At 38.8% G+C, this 17,863-nt stretch overlaps 1 protein-coding gene across 1 annotated transcript in view; it reads right to left on the bottom strand.

Annotated features, from left to right (window-relative positions):
- Positions 1-17,863, bottom strand: part of DNAH6 (dynein axonemal heavy chain 6) — a gene marked incomplete at its 5' end in the record, with an annotated part of 237,814 nt that overhangs the window by 82,783 nt on the left and 137,168 nt on the right. The window contains 5 exons of the mRNA XM_089670117.1: positions 978-1,157; positions 6,089-6,269; positions 7,448-7,515; positions 12,315-12,479; positions 16,324-16,449. Of these exons, the coding sequence (XP_089526243.1) occupies positions 978-1,157; positions 6,089-6,269; positions 7,448-7,515; positions 12,315-12,479; positions 16,324-16,449 (720 nt within the window). The remainder of the gene's footprint in view (positions 1-977; positions 1,158-6,088; positions 6,270-7,447; positions 7,516-12,314; positions 12,480-16,323; positions 16,450-17,863) is intronic.

The raw sequence follows: 17,863 nt of genomic DNA, 5'->3' as shown, positions 1-17,863 counted from the left end.
ACATCCTTAAAGAACATGTATACTTAAATAGCATAGAAAGTAGAAACCATACTTGGTTCTTTAAGTAATGAAGGTTTTAGAATATTTTAAAAGTGTCATGTTTAAAGCAGAACTTTATGTATTTTGTTATTTAAACCCTCTTTCCCTTCAAATTAAAAAAATTTCCCAAATCTCTACTCACGTTTTTCACACCCCACGTTGCCTTCCAGGATCTGCTCCATCATCCAATACCAATGCTTGTCCTCTTCTGGGTTAAATGATGGCCTGCATCATTCAACCTCCTACCTGTGAGCCCAGGCTGTCATGGGACCTCCCTCCCTTGTCCCACCTGGGTGTGCCTCATTATGCAGCAAGAGCTTGCAATTGAACTATGAAACTGCCTGCTGCCCGTGCTAGAGAGCATGAAGAGGGGCCCCAGTTTGTCATGTGACCATGTGGAAAACTCCCGGAATTAATATCCTGGGACTTTTTCAAAAACAGGTGCAATAGGGTACAGGAACATTGGTTTTTCTGGGATTGAAAATAAATTAAGATGTGCTTTAAGTATAATCTTCTCTTGTGAGACTTCACACTGTTCATCTGTTACCATGTCAATGCAGCCAATAAAAGATTTGAAATTTAGGTGTAACAAGCTAAATTGCCACTTAACTTTTCAGGACATCAACATCTAGCCTCTTTGTAAGAGGCTTCTGCAAAAGACAGTAGGATTCTTTTAGTAAGGCCCAAATTCAATTTTGTTCTGCTGGTGCTCACATTTTGGATTTTCCCTGCCTTTCTGTCACTGGGGCTTGAAGTGATGGTAAACCTTGACAATGAGTTCAAAGGCAGCAATAAACACCTAACAGAAGTGCTATCCCTTTACAAAATCAATATTTAGGCTCTGATTGTCATTCTGTTGTGCTAGAATATGTAAGGAAATATCTGAATGGATGTTGTGATAGAAATATAATCTCTAGTAATATAAATATTTAACTTACTTGTTTGAAATACTTTAATGAGAATTGATACATCGGGTCTATTTCTGAGAGACTGGCAATGACAAAATACACAACGGACCCTTGGGTGGCCACTGTCCTGTACTTTTCTCGAGCTGCATTAATCTTTTGTTCTGTGGCTTCAGCTTCTTGCAGCCTAGTTTTGATAGCACCAGAAGTTATCTACAGTCAATGAGAAAAAATAAAATTTACAATGTTACAAGAGTTCAGATTTACCGTTTAAGTTACTGTGCACAATCTACATAAGGGACACTACTGCTCTAACATTTAGTCCCCTTTTGGCGGTTTTTTCTACAGCCAGTAAACTTCCCAGCATGTTATCCTATGTATCCATGCACACATAGACTGTAATCAGCGTTTTTTGGCAGGGGCGTTTTTTGGCTTGAAGAAAAACCCAGAGCTAGTGGGTTTCTAGAGGAGTTTTTTGGCTGTAAAAATGCTCTTACACTGAAAAACACGGTAAAGAATGGCAAACTGGTGTTTTTGGACTTTTTTAGAGCAAAAAAAAGCTAAAAAATGCAAAATAAACACAAAAAAAATGCCACTAAATGCTAGTGCAAAAATGCTAAAAATCACTGAAAAACTCACATTTTTATGTGACTTTACACACAGTGTGCACACAATGTGAGCTACTGCAGGGGGACTAAGGGAAAATTGTAAATGGAGGTACAAGTACATGCTGTAGCACATTTTTTCTCTAATGGGATGTCACAGTTCTACTTTAACCACTTGCCTACTGGGCACTTATACCCCCTTCCTGTCCAGGCCAATTCTCAGCTTTCAGTGCTGTTGCACTTTGAATGACAATTGTGTGGTCATGCAACACTGTACCCATATGACATTTTTATAATTTTTTTCACACAAATAGAGCAAACAGGTAATTTTTCTCCTTCACTGATGTGCGTTGATGTGGCTGCACTGATAGGCAGCACTGATGGGCACTGATAGGCAGCACTAATGGGCCCTGATAGGTGGCACAGGTGGGTGGCACTGATGGGCACAGGTGGGTGGCACTGATGGGCACAGGTAGGCAGCATTGGTGGGAGGCACTGCTGGACACTGATCATCAGTCCTCTGACAATTTCTGGTTATCTTGGAATATGAGAGACTTACATAAAAACCGGACACCTCGTCAGATGGCCAATGAGCAGGCAAACAGTTTGATGGGTCACTCGCTTAGCTCGGACCATCAGGGAAGCCGAAACAGAGAACACGTGAATCGTGCAATATATAATTTCATAATTCATATCTAAATAATCCTCAGACTTGTCTGCATAATAATATACCCACGGGTGGACTGTCGCTTGTGCAGATGGAAAGTTATGGACCAGAATATGAATTATGAAAGATGTGGGCTCCAGTTTAGGGTTCTGCCTGACGATCCCTCCCTAAACAGGGGATTGGTTTTTACCTCAGAACCACCCCCTGCTGGGAAACTTTAAAGCAGGCTGTCAAGCCTAAGAGAAGAAAGTTGAAGACATCTCCCATTTTTAACATCAATATACCACCTGGGGAGACCTGTGCCTTTCGTTCTGAAATGTGAAACATGATCTGCTTATATCCAAGGCTTATTGGCAAGTAACTTAACCCTTTAACTTCTCCCTGTTATCTCTTTGCTGGGCTGTGCTCTTTTCTATGTATATATATATATATATATATCTTAGTTACATCTTCTCTGTAAATATTTTTATTGCACCTGTTTGACCCTTTTAGTAATACATTTCTCTTTCTGAAAGTGTTGAACTGTTTCTATAGCTCTTAATTGCAATTTATGAATCCCTGCCTTTAAAGAGATGCTACTGTTTGTTTTAACCCTCTGTATAACAGGCCTGTATTATGACCAGGTTATGCAGTCGATTATATCAACCATCATAGAGTTATAGCTGAACGCCGAGTTTCCTCTTTCTCTGATCAAAAAGGAGGTGGTGGCAGTGTGAAGGGGTTAATTGCGTAATTAACCTGACCCAGTAATAATCGATTCAGGCTGCTGGCACATCGATCGGTATCCATTAGCTGGAAAATCGTTGTGCAGGGTGCAGCTGGGTGTGACATTGTTACGCACGTCACATCGCGGTTGTAGATCGGTTAGCCCTTCGGTCACGAGTTTGGTGAGATGGTCTGGGGTCTGACACCGCGATCGTGACATATGGGACTCTAAAGGACTTTCCAGCATGACAATGACCCTAAGTACAAGGCCAAGTTGACCCTCCAGTGATTACAGCAGAAACAGGTGAAGGTTCTGGAGTGGCCATCACAGTCTCCTGACCTTAATATCATCAAGCTACTCTGGGGAGATCTCAAACATGTGGTTCATGCAAGACAACCAAAGATTTTGCATGACCTGGAGGCATTTTGCTAGGACGAAATGGGCAGCTATACCACCTGCAAGAATGGGTTTCTTTAAAAATGGTACATACTATTACCAATTCTCCAAGGTTATGCAAACTTTTGAGCACAACTGTTTTATAAATATGATGGAGTTGATTTATGCTATAAGCAGAGTGAATGCTTAGACTGTTGGGTTATACTGCCGCCTACAGGAGAATTAGACACTGGCAAGAAAAAACCTTTGGCCAGCACAGGCTACCCCCACCCACAACTGTCATATTTACTAGGAAATTAGTAAAGACAGCATGAAATAAGCACACAGGGGATGGACCTGTGTCCCTCAATGGACTCCAAGAAAATTATTTTAGGGCTTTTTACACCAGTCTTCGTCTCTGACATTTGACAGACAGTGAGGACATTTGACAGACAGTGAGAAGGCATTGTATTGCCTCCTCACCTCTTGTTTTAACCCCTTGAATCCCACATTAGCACCCTTCGTGCTTACAGAGCAGCCACATTCACTTGACTGGGTCACGTTTGGCAGGGGTTAACACCCCTGCCGAAAGTGACAGCAGGAACAATTCTTGCATCAAAGAAAAGCATTATGCACCCCTGGCTGCTACCTCTGCAGATAAAGGGGATACAGGTTACAATACAAAACATCCTATTTTCTTTATTGCCTAATGAGGGACACAGGAATTCTTAGAATCCTTAGACTGTTGGGATGTCTAGAAAAACTCCAACAGGATGGTGGGCAACAAAGCAACATGGGGTAATGGGTCCAAGAAAAAAAAGTAGCACATCACGACCAAACTACAAAGACCCTTCCCTAGCTCCTCTCCTGTTACATCTGTTGCCACCGTAACACTGCAGAGGGAACCGTGTTGCATGCCTAACTCTATCCATTTATACACCCTTATTGGAACAAGATACACAAAATAATAAGTAAACTCTCAATTAATGACCTATGTCAAGACCCAGCAAGATACCTTCTTCACTCACATGATATGTCCAAATGACAATATGAAAAAACAATGCTAACACAACTAGAGCATGCATACCCATACTATAGAAACAAATATAACCTCTGACAATCCCCCAAAGGCTGACTGAAATTAATAAAATAAAACACACTAGTTCCAAAATTGAGACAATTAAAAAAACTTGTCACTATCAGAATGAATTTACCACACTTGCAGAATACAGAACCCCGCTGATAGATGCTTGATCCTGGCTGCACGAAGGAGTTCTCACATTGCAGGAGCTCTAGGTGGGGGGTCCCAAGGGGTGTGCAGGAGTAATGGGCTTGCTTCCCTTTCCCCCACCACACTTCTCCCCCACCTTCTCTGTTTCACTTCGCCCTTTTTTTTTTCTTTTCTAAATAACATCTCGACCTCCCCTTCTTTTCTCTTCTCCCACCACCAGCACCCTCTCAATCTTCCTATAGACTTCCTTGACACAGCATATATACTCATCCCATCTAGCAGTGGTCTTTCATACTCTGCCATCACTCAGTGTAAACTTTCCCACAACACTATTTATACAAATGTTGACATTTTTGCACTAAAAAAGTCCCAAGTATGATGTGCCTCTCCTTCATTTTCCTAAAAATGCTGTTGTGTGTCACCTGACTGCATTTATTTGTAGCCTGCAATACATTAAATAAAAACATTTACAACACAAGCCAAACACACACTGAGAACTATTTGCAGCTCAAACAGCTGCCTGAAGGACCCAAAAGCCCAAAACTGGCATCAGATAAGCCCCAAGATACATAAAATAGAAAACAAAAACAGCACAAAGTGGTAGTTTTACAAACCAGGAAGTTTGCATAATGCACAAAAATACATAAATCAATCACATCTCTAGTAGAGTATACCTTGATAGGAATGGGTGTAACCCGATTTCTCAAGACCAGAAGTGGTCTGCCTAAGACACTTAAAGATGATGGACTGAGAAGCCAGTGTACCCATACTGGGTCCATCCGGAATAAAAAAGAGTTGACCAGTCTTCCCGAAGAATCAGTGACTGAGATACTTTCACAGCCCAAACAATATACAGACGATGGAAGGGAACTCTTTTTTTTTACGAACTGGAGCCAGGCAGTGACGGGAGAAGGAAGTAGGAAAATTAATAGTAACAATTTCCATGCCAAGTCCAAACAGAAAAAAGGAGGACTCCCCCATGTAGTCAACTTTCAAACAAATGGGGGAGATTTACTAAGACTAGAGCACTCAGAACTTGGCTCAGCCATGCATGGTAGGCAATCGTCCTCTAACTTTAGCTTGTTCGATTAAGCTTTGACAATAAAACCTAGAAGCTGACTGGTTTCTATGCAGAGCTGCACCAGATTTTGCATGCTCCAGTTTTAATAAATCTCCCCCATAATGTATAAACAAGTACAAATCACCATAGATACACTCTCTGCTACTCTAATGCATAGCCAATTGTAACTGGAGGAACCAAAAACATTAGTGATACCAATGTAAGTAATCAACTGTCAAATGTTTCTTGAATAAAGCAATGACACAGATTAGAAAAGAAAAAAAAAACTTTCATGTAGTGACCCGCTAATAGCAGTCTGTTTCTGACAATAGTGCTATAGAGTTTCAGAAACAATTAACCAGCTGCAGACTCTGGGCATACTACACAAAAAAAGAAAATGTAATCATTGTGTAACACATCCAGTCCTTCTGCCCTGCTGCCAGGAAAAATTTAGATCACAAGTAGGGAATCCATAGTCAACAGGTGGATGAACAGCTGACCTTTGATTCCTGAAGGGTATTGATAAGTTCCTCATTGTCCAGGATATTCCCCTCCGATGTAAAAAGTAGCTTTAGTATCCGTTCCTCAATCGCTTTCAACTGGTTCTTGTCAGAATTTATGCGGATAATAAGCTGGTTTCTCTGTTCCTCTAGATCTGGTCTTTCAATCCTTACAACATCACTGAAAAATTAATATCATAATTAGTACTTTCACATGTATGACTGGCATTGGAAAATGAATAATCACAAATTATAAGTTTCCACAAATTAAACATTATTACTGTAACTCAGTAAGATAAATGATGATATGCTTAGTGTTTCACAAAGCTTTTGCAGATTGCATAGCACCTGAAAACATAACACAACATAGCCTAAAAATCACTCAATAGATTTAAAACAATGTGAAAAAATGTTGCTTATTGATCTTCCTGTGCATGTTAGTTCTTAAAAATCCCAATTAACAAGCATTTGTTGGAAGCAACCAAGGCCTTGGCCTAGAGCAGAACTTCACATTGGCTTGCATACCATCTCCTGTTTTAGGAATGCTATTGATTTCTGATAGTACTGGCAGATGTGCAGCTGGCAGCATATTGTTGGTTCTGTAGAGAAGGCTGTTGTTGGTAGCAGTAAAAACTGTCTTATACTACATATAGTCCACTACTAAATGACAGAGCAGTGAACAGTTGGGTTGATTTACTAAAAGCAAATAGACTGCGCACTTATTTTTCCCAGAGCTTAATGAATGCGGTGAAGCTTCAGTTTGTAAAGAATACTCAATTAGATGCAAGGAAAAAACATTCATTAAACTCTGGGGAAAATTAGGGCAAGTGCACTGGCAAAGTGTACAGTTTATTTTCCTTATATAAATCAACTCAATTAACTCTGATATTTTTAATTTAAAAAATATAAACAGCAAATGAACTGCTGTGCAATACACAGTATTAAAACAATTATACAGATTAACAACTTGCCAATTCAAGCACAAATCTTTCCTGACTACAGGGTAATTGAAGATGAAAAGCATTTCAGTTTTTCAGTTTGCTGCTTTTTAGGATGTTCTGTAGATTTTTATACATGAAAAATATCTGGTGTATTTTTTCTTTTTTCTTTATTTTTTTGGGAGTTCTTCTTTACTCTTTATATTGAACATGCCTAGTGATTAAGGATGGGTTAGGTGCCTTTTTTTTTTTACAAAGTTACCCAAAATAAATACTCTTTATAGTGTTGTTTTAAATTGATTATGTTTTACAAGTTTTTTTTACATTCCTCTGGAACAAATAGGGGTTAAGGGTTATTAGGATGCAAGGTAAATCTTTTTATACCTGGTTGGACTCAATGTATAGAATAAAACTAAGTTACCTTAGCAGCTGATCCTCAAGGCCAGATCTGGTCACAGTGAAATTGATTACAGTCACTTTAATGCACACCTAGATAGAAAAAAAAAAAAGATAAAAACAAGAGACAAATTGAAAGACACATGTATGTTGAAATATCAGAGGAAAAAAGTGTCTATATATTGTATATACAGGAAACATAACTGATAAATATACCTAAAAATACAGGTATTAGCTTTAACAGCAATGGAAGCAAGAAACATGGTGAGCACTGATACATAGCAACCAATCAGAAATCAGATATCAACTTTAAAAATTTTAGAGCAGTCTTTCTAGAGTTGATTTTCATTTGCCTACTATACATCTTATGTTATTAAAACCCCATTCACGTACTCAGCACTACCAAAATCCCTATAAATTCCAGGCTCAGTGGTGCCGATCCCCGCTTCTGACACATGTTTCTGCGCAGTGGTTCTGTTTTGCCATACAGGTTGTAGGCCTCCCCTATTCATTTTAGGTGGTCAATCCTGATTAAAGCTGCCTTATGCTGCAACTAGAGGTAGCTGTGAGGACAGCTTTTCATCAAGCTGCTGCAGCCATGGTACATTGGTTTCAGTGGGCCTTGGGCTGATTGATGACATCTACAACAAAAGTAAGGCTGTTTTTCACCCCAAACCAATAGGAATATTTCAATTTATAAATAAAACTAGAGCATATTAAAGCATACTATATGGCCATTATACTCAAATGTGATCAGATTTTTCATAAAGCAGTCCAATAGCATGTAAAAAAAAAAGGTATAAAAATATAATAGATGTAGTAGCCAACCAGACTTAAGTTCGGTTTTGCAGTGAAAAGAAAATCTATAATCTGTTGCTAAAGGCAACACAGACATTTTTGCATGGGAAATGTTTGTAGATAATACAGAAACCCATATACAGGCTCTTATAAAAAAAAATGACGCGTTTTCCATGTAACCTGCTATTTGCCATGTTTAATTTTCACTCTGGCCTCAGCTATATGAATTATCTTTAGTTGTAAAAGAATTACACAAACCATTCACTTTACTAATATTCTTCACCCTAACTGTAACATCACCAGCTTATTGTGCATCATGCTACAGGATAACAGATAAATGCAATTAACCAAGTAACGCATGCTAAGTCTTATAAATCATCATCAATATGCTTTATGATGAAGCTCCTGTAGTATTAGAGCTAGGGCCTTTGTCATTTTCATCAGTGCAAATTGTTTTATGTGTTTAACTGTAGAGCAAATCTTTGAAAATCCCCCTAATAAAAATATAATCACCTTACATACCACATCATTTAGCTGAAATCTATTGCAATTGCCATATACCAGAAGATATTTAATTTCTTTTCAAAAGTTTTCAGCTACATTAAACTGTTATGAATATTTCTCTGCCAGCATGTATGACACCACTAAAAAGGTCAGTGCATCTATTTGGGAAAGAATATTCATTTACAAATGTAACAATCTGACAACTCAGTGAAGCAATGGCTGCTGCAGGCTGCAGTAAATACCTATAATCTTCCAAATCAATTATATTTAATAACACTGACTGGATTATTATATACAAAGCACAGCACTGATTTAACAAGCAAGGCTCAAAATGAATTTCAATTCAAAGTATTTTTATGATTATTTCCACAAATGATATGTACACAATGTAATGACAGCTGCCATACTTTCTCTGTTTCTTGTGGTAGACAGCCTGCTGCTTGACAGTTTGTCTCTAACTTTTTGCAACCAGTTGTATTGTGTTACCAGCATTAAATAGACATGCATTTTTTAAAGTGAACCTTGCACTAAAATGTAATATCTGTTTATTACATTAAAGCCCTCCTCCCTATGCTTCTTCACTGGAGAGGTTAATGTTATGGTTCCAGTGAGATCCTGGGATTGCTGAGTAGCAAAAGTGGAAGGAGGGGTAATTCACCTTAAGAACATTTGATTTTGCCCCATTCTAACAGCTGTTTCATTTGCATATAATTGATGTACATGTAGTAATGCTAGATGAAAAAACTGTATATGCAAATGTTGTATGTGTTGGGTAGAGTACTAACAGTTATATTGGTAATCCAGTTACTTCAAAGAAATTGTCCTTTTCGGTTAGTCAGTACTTTAAACAATTGACTATTTCCAGCTAATCCAACAAAAGTAGGAAAAAATAAGCCCTACCCATTGTTTTTGGTTTTGAAGGATTTGGCACTAATAAAAGTGATTATACGCCCAAAAAGCCCATGTGGGTAACATGCTCCTCCATACCCATAAGTATTTGTTTTGGCTCCCAGCAGGGAACAGAGTTGCAGGTGAGCAAAGTAAAATAGGGTGTTTGACTTACCTTAAAAAAACTTTTTTTGGAGTACATTACAGGACACAGGATCTTTAGTTCTAGTCCATTGTGTTATGCAACTGCCTTCAGGTGTTTGGACACTGGCAAATAAAGCTGTAAAGACAACCCCATCATGTCCCCTATAACTTCCAGCAAGCCTCAGTTAGTAGCATGCAATAAGGAGTGAATCATAAGTACAGAGTAGAGGGACATGTGTCCTGTAATGTACTCCAAGGAAAGGATTTTACAAGTATATAAAACAAAATCCTGTTTTCTTAATCATACATTACTGGACACGGGATCTTAGTCTTAGACCATTGGAATGTTCAAAAGCAATGCAACTGTGGGTGGGGAACACAGCAAATAAATGTCAATAGGCGGCCAATGTAACAAAATAGGCAAACATAGCACTCAAAATCAGAAAACAGCCTATTTATTTAGTAGTTCCAATCCTAGCCTGTTTGAATAGGTATGCCTATCTACTAACCCATTCACACACTAGCACAGGGCAGCAGGTCCAGCTAATGGAGGACAGATGAATCTGAAAATGCACTCAGGGACCCAAGGCATGTGTTTGGACCAAACAACCAAGGTCTGACAGAGAGATGTGGTCATGACGGCAGACTGTATAGCAGAACCAGCCAGGAAAAATGTGCCTTGAAGAGGGCTTTTAACCTCATATCCACATAGTCCTTAAAACGGGGACATCCTCAGGAGACCCATTAAGGTCTTGTTAAGGCAGGAAATAGTTGGGTCCACAATATGAATGGTTCACTTCTTTAAGAAATCCTCTACATTTGAGTACTGATGAGCAAAACGCTTGGGAGGGATGAAGATTTTTTCAGGGTAAGGCCAGTCACTGTACAAAGAGACTCTGGAGGTTAGTGTACAAAGAATGATTTGCCAGCCTAAGCAATAAGGAGCCAGGCCTGTATATTTTAGTCAGATAAACACAGGCTGCTCAAGGGCAAGATTTGTGTACTGCATCAGCGAGGATTGAAATAGTATTTTTAAGCTTGGGGAAGAATGGGTATGCTCCTGAGCAGAGTCCTCTAAGCCAGATGGTAAACCTTCCTCTTAAGTGAGCACAAAAGCTGTAAGAGAAGTACCAAAGATGGACACTCACGGAAAGTTAGAGAGAGCCCTTTTGTGTCACCTGTGATCTGAGGCCTCTAACAGGGCAGCTAACCTACCCATAAAATCGACATAGAGACTGAAAATTCCTCTCTGGAAAGAAGCAGGAAGGGGGTATGCCAGAAGGAGCTAGGGAGGCCTCTAGAAAGGGTACAGATTAGGGACAAAGAATAAGGACTGAGGTCAGGACAATTAAAATCAGGACTGTTAGAAGAGGTTCTGCAGATCCCCCAAGCCAATAGCTATGTGTGAGCTGGCAAGGCCCACTGAACTTTTCCCACTGCAACTATGATACTCCATGTGCAGTGAGGGTTAACCCTGCAGGGGTGCATGGTCTATGCTGCACATCAGAAAGGATTATGCCTTTTGTGACCAAATAACTGTAGGCAGTGGGAGCCATTAACATCCAAGGAACTCTTTGCTGAGTGGCCAAGATTTTATCCAGCCCACAACAACCCTGGTTTTCAGGCATTGTGTGTCATAAAATGAAGACCTGCGCATCCCACTGCCAGCCACGACCTTGCTCTAGTTCCCAGCACAAATTCCCCCTCCACACACACACACTCTTCGGTGGTTGGTTGCTAGGACATTTGGTGTCCTAGCAACCAATAGCATGATTGCCCTGCCTCCAACATTTACAGGAGGAATGGACTTCTTATGTCTTGACCTGTTCCACCTTCCAGCTTCCACCCTGCTGCTTTACCACCTTAAAAGGTAAACGAAGACTCTGCTGGATACACATGAATGGGTTGTGCCCTCTTTGATGTAATGGGGACAATGCTGTGCACCCCTTATTCATACATTTACATTTAATTAATTAATTAAAATGATTTTTTGGCTTGCAAAATACACACTTAGAAACAATTACAGTAGGTCCTGTGTCTTATAATGGACGATTAAAAAAGGTAAGGATATGCTGGTACAGAGGATTAAAGCTAACCTGTTCCTTTGACCTTAAAGTGGACCTACACTACATCTGAGCAACACAAGTCAAAAATGCTATTTAATTCAAAGCAAATGCACCAATCCATTCTTGTCTCCATGCTTTACATTACTCAGAAATCACTTTGTAAAACACCCCCTAGCATTTCTGCCATTTTGAGTAAGGGCAGATGTGATTGCAGGAAAAAAAATAGCATAATGTATGGCTTGCCTAACCTTTTCACATACAGGTCACAATGGCAGCTCCTTTAATTTCATGATAACATTACTTTAAGTTACTATTAACCAAGCTAAAAACTGTATTTTGTAAGCTTTGCTTAATCACTATCACCTTGGCTAGTTTTTAATTTTGATAACATATTTTGGAGACTACTTGCAGGACATTGTTAAGACAACATAATTGCAGATCATCTTGATTCAGCATCACAATGATAAATGTGGAACGGCTGTTGTTCCTTACCTCAGGAAGATAATGTGGATTTGGCATTTTAGTTGTCATATAGAACCTAAAGTTCTTATCATAATCAATGTCAGAGTCTCCAAGGCGAATTAGCGTTCTTCCGCCTGACACAAAGGTCTGCTTGAGAAGAATTGGCTCCAGAGCAGGATCTAAGCTTTCCTTCAGCTTTAATTAAAAAACACAGAATCATACATAGCTCAAGTCACGATTATTGAACACTTTGTGAATTATTGCAGAATATATCTCTTTTAAATATGTACAAATTCTAAGCTCAGTTTAGAAAAGTTGATTCTATTATGGGATATTTCTTTCTAACGCATTCCATTATGTAAACATTATGTTTTTTTTGTGTTATACCTTTGTAATGGGTATTTCAAACATCTCAGTACTTATTTTCACATATATAGCTTTAATTACTGTATTTACTGTAGATGTGTTTTTTACATGAAAGACCACCTGTCTTAAGTATAAAATACAATATTTCAGCAATGCTAAATCATCCTGACTTCTAAATGACCCTGATCCTCACATAATGTCATTCCTTCATGTCAATCAATTTCAGAGTAATGAGTACTGGATTATGTATGTTAAGAGAGTAAACAATCTACAGGACCATATAGAACAGATTAGAGTAGCTGATTTATGAAATGCTTTTGTTAATAGTTTGCATTTTCTGAGTAAATAGCTAGGCTGACACACAACAACCAACAGGGCTCTATAATTTGCAGTCATCAGAAATAAATTTAGCATTTAGTGCCAAACTTAAGAGGGAACAATTTGCGCTGTTGCCAAGCAGATGTAATCAAGCTGTAAAACGGACATTGGCTTTGGTTCTCTATCAGAATTACCAGCATAGAATCGCATAGTAACTTAACAGGATCATTTCTCTGTCCCCAATCTTAGAAAGACAAGAACACCATATCATGGGACACTTCACTGAAGGGTGTTGATTGTATCTTTAATCTGTGCTTTAGGCCTGAACTTCTTAAAGAAACCACATGCAAGGTTTCCCAAAGGTAACAGTAAATTAATAAATAATTGTGTTATGTTAAAAACTCTAAAGTTTATTTCAATTAGTTTCTAACAGCTTGTTTACTTTAAAATGCTGCCAGCCTACAAGTATTAACACACTGCCTGTCTTAAATATTTTGAAAATGCAGTTCTCTACAATGCTTATAGATACAAAGATGAATAGTGGCTTTCTTTTAAAGTGTTTTCACCGTTTGTTTAGAATCTGCAAATACTTTAGTATATATGACCTGGGCTCAGGTTCGCTTCAAGGTCCATAGATTTAGCACAGTTATGTAGTGCTGTGTGCTGTGTGTTACCTGATATAAAATGATTGGATGGTTGTACTAGATAGTTGTTGGCAAATCTATGACTTATGAAGACAGAAAGTACAGAAGATTTAGACTTTAGACTCAGTTAGCTCCTCAGTTTTGCCATTGAAGTTTTCTTGCTGCATCTTATACCTTTGTACTCATCTGTATGAAATTTAGTTGCATCACCATTGTCTGTTAACGTTTGTATTCATTTTATTGAGTAATGAATAAAAGTGAAGTTTTAGGACCAAGTAGGCTTAATGCACGATGAGATTAGCACATCACTTTTGCAATAGAGGTTAACGTAAATTTCAGCATAGTGGTCCATTTGTAGTAATTTGATATCTTCAGGCACTTTGTTATAGATTATTAAAATATATTGTCAGCTTAAAGTGAACCTATGTTTTGCCTATGGTGCCATATTATATGGATGAATCGTGGAACCAGCTTCGGGGTCTACCTCCCTTCTTTGTCCCCTCCATAATACAGTAAAACATTGGCATGCCATCTTGGATGCTTAGACAGATGAATGGCAAGATCTGTTAAAAGACTTATTTTCCCATCTGGACTGACAGTAAAAAAATTATTCAGATCTTGGATCTTCCAAACTCCATATCATATCTAAAAGGACTTTAATATTACGCATATACCAACAAACATCAATGGACTGATTTACTAATGAAGCTGAAATCTTAATTCAATATATTATATAATTATCCACTTAAGTGAAAAGCAAATTCCTGCTTAATCTGCATGATAGAGGTTTTAAAGTAAACAGGCTTTTCACATGATTGGATATCAATTTATTAAAGGAAGAATCCAAAACGAATATGGGAAAACAAATAGCTTCTCTGACTGACCCATCTCTGCATGTACTGTTGGGAAACAGTATGGCAACTATTCGATAAAAAAAAAAAGAAAATATATTTTCTCTCTTAAATGATGGAAAAAGTGACAATCGCACAGATGATAAATTTGATAACAAGGTATCATTTATGCTTGTAGTGGATCTCTTATTTTAGCTTAACCACAGAATTAATGTGGCTAGGATGGATTTAACATGTATCAAATGGTAAGTGAAAAATTATATTTTGTCCCTCCTGTAAGACAAAATGAAGCAATTTACAAAAGTAAACAATACAATAGCAAGTATAAATGCTAATTAGGAAGAGAATGTGCAAGGCCAAGTCTAAGCAGAGCATACTAATTGTGCTCATAAGAAGCAGAATCTCTAGAGATCGTCTTCTCTTCTACCAATACTGTCCTGTACGATATGCTTGTTATCCAGGGATTTTATAAGAACTAGCTCAGCAACACATTGGAAAAATCAATGTGAAAGAGGAAGTTCTGTTTGTCCAAGAACTACCTTGTGAATGACAAGGGCATTCACTGAAAAGAGCCTTTGTACTATTCATTACAAACACACACCAAATACTCCCTGAAAGAAGCCTTTGTTTACTCCATTTATTACAAAAGTCTTCAATGGCAAAAAATATAGAAAAATTCCAACCAAGGAAGATGTGACAATGTATGGCCTTAGCAAAGCCATTCTAAAAATGTTATCTCTCCACTTTGCAGATAGCCGTATGTCAAAGTCAGCTTCCTATTACCTATTACTGTAACCAGGTTTTGTGTTAAACACAAGAAAAAAAGATAACAGGATTCTTCTTATTGACAATGATTTTGTTTTGTTTGATGTGGTCATAGTTGCCAATTGCCATGAGTATTAGTCACAAGTTGCAGAATGTTTTCATAAAATGTTCAGCAGAGATGACAGTGGTTTGTCTTTTAACCACCTTCCATCTTCATAAAGAAACCCTGTCACCACACTTGTGCTGCCAATTGGAGCAAAAATAAGATCATTAATTTAACAAATAATGTCCCCATAACACTATATGTGCATTTGCAATATTTTAAGCATGCTATTTATTTGTAAAGTTCTTCACTGTGTACATTCCCATTCCCTGAGATGCTGCTGGGCCCTGGAATCTTGGATGTAATGTCAGCAGACACGGAGGAGTCAAATTTGCTAGCAATGTCAAAGGTACATTAGAACCAAATAAAAACATTATTTATGGAAAAGAAAAATTGCTGCATCCATCAGCTCTGATCACACTCACCACTGACCGCTAATTGCTTAGTTCACAGTCTTCTCAAAGCAGAGAGCAGTGACTGTCAGTCACTGCTCTCCATTCTGTCCCTACAGCGCTCACTGGATCACCAAGCTAGAGAGGGGGTGGGCACAGCTGGCTTTGAGCGCTGAGAAGAGGAGCCAACTGTCAATCAGGTTGCTGGGTGGATGCCAGGAATATGATCAGAATCCTTCCAGAGCCTGGCTGTAGCCCCCTGTCATCTAATTCTGGGCCGGGGGGGGGGGGAACAAGCAGGTGCACTCCTCTGACCCACAAGAGAAGTATGGCCAAAATAGCTTTGGCCATACTTCTCATTTATGATACTTGATTTTCTGTGTTTTTAATTTCCTTTTTGCTACGTTGGTGACAGGGACTCTTCAAGGTGACAGACATCAAACACCTGACTGGTGAACAGTATTTTTTACAGCAGTCACATAAATATAGTGCTCATACTCTAGGTGTGTACCTGTTCATTTTTCCTGACAGCATCCACAGCAACAATAAAAAAAAATTCAAGACAATATGGCACATAAAATTAGATCAGCTTGTGCTTACCTCTTCTAACAAAACTGGCAGACCAAGTCTAATAGCATTTTCTAATGTCCGGAGAAAACCAGCATCCGTCAGTTTAATGACTTTTAAGCCATTTTTAGTTTCTCTGTTTCGAATCCAGCGATTAGCCTGAGGTAGGAAATTAAAAAATGGTTGATAATAGGTGTTTTTCCTATACTTTTGCTGTAAGAATAATTGTTTCAGTATCAAGCTGCTAGCAAACATGGAATCTTATGAAAAAAAGCTACTAAAAAGTAAAGCCTACATAAAAGAATTTTACTACTTTCAAGCAAATCTCATTGATTTAAGATTTAAGAGATTATTCCTAAACCCAACTCTGTAATAATTTCTGTAGCCAGGTGCTTGGATATAAATAGAAAGTGAGAGAAACACTGGCAGCAGCTGCTGCCCTGCAGTGCTGAACTTTTTAACAGCTAAATCAACAAGAAGAGGGAGCTGCTGAGCAGGAAGAGTTCAAAAGACTGAGTCAGGCAGCACTGCACTGTGGGAATTGTAGTCCAGAGGACAGACTCTACTGCAATCAATAGCTTTTCAACCACATTTCCTAGAGAGAGTTTGCCAACAGCAGGGAAAAGAGCTGCATTTTCTCAGAGAGACTGGAGAGTGCACATCACTGTCCAGTGTGCACCACTACAGCTGCATATCAGTGGTCTGAGCAGAATCCAGAGTGCTGGGTTTGAGGGTGCCAACAGCCAGAGTCACCTGAAGGCAAAGCAGAGAGTGGACTAATCACTGTGTGTGACTGGATGGTGAGCTGAAATATCACTGGGACTGGTGAGCTGCTGCTGTGGGGATCTAGTATCTGTTGCTAGAGAAAGAGACTGAGCCCTTAAGGAACTGACCATACAGCCATCTAGTAGCCTTATTGCTGCCTGCAGGCTTGACTAGGACTATTCTCACATGCACCATTGACACAAATGGGCCCCAACGCTAGCTGGCTGAAGACACTGTCTCTTTACAGCTGTTACATAGAGACCTTCACCTATTGCTGAATGTCAGACTAGTTATAGTATTATTATTCACTTTGCAGTTAATGCTTATATGCACTGTTTATTGATGACTGCTGAATCATGGGTTAATCCCAGTCTAGTGGTACAGAACATCATTCTAAGTTACCTTGACAGTGATTATGCTGTCTAGTGGATTGTGTTTGGACCTACCTTCGGTTTGTTCATTTATGCTCAAACCACCATTTATTCCAACCCTTAAAAATACATTGAGTTCATTTACCACTAAAAGATCTTGTATCTATTTCCCAAGCTGAATTAAAGTATGTTCTTATAAGTGTTTGCAGTAACGTTCATTCAGCCAGGTGTGTCAGAGGGGCTGAGGTTGTTCTTGGAGTCAAGGCACAGAACAGAGAGCCCAAATTACCTATGGGGGTAGCACTACATTTTTTAAAAAGGTCCCCTATACAGTGTTAAAAAAAGCCACAAGAATGCACTCCTGCAATGGACTAGGGAGCATTCTCTCAGGACTTTGAGTACCTAGCTATATCAGTAGGTAGCAGAGAGGCATGGTA

Source organism: Staurois parvus, unplaced genomic scaffold, assembly GCF_062004578.1.
Source record: "Staurois parvus isolate SC_StPar_1 unplaced genomic scaffold, SC_StPar_1.0 ptg000086l, whole genome shotgun sequence".
Taxonomy (NCBI): domain Eukaryota; kingdom Metazoa; phylum Chordata; class Amphibia; order Anura; family Ranidae; genus Staurois; species Staurois parvus.
This window is presented reverse-complemented; position numbering and strand designations above follow the sequence as displayed.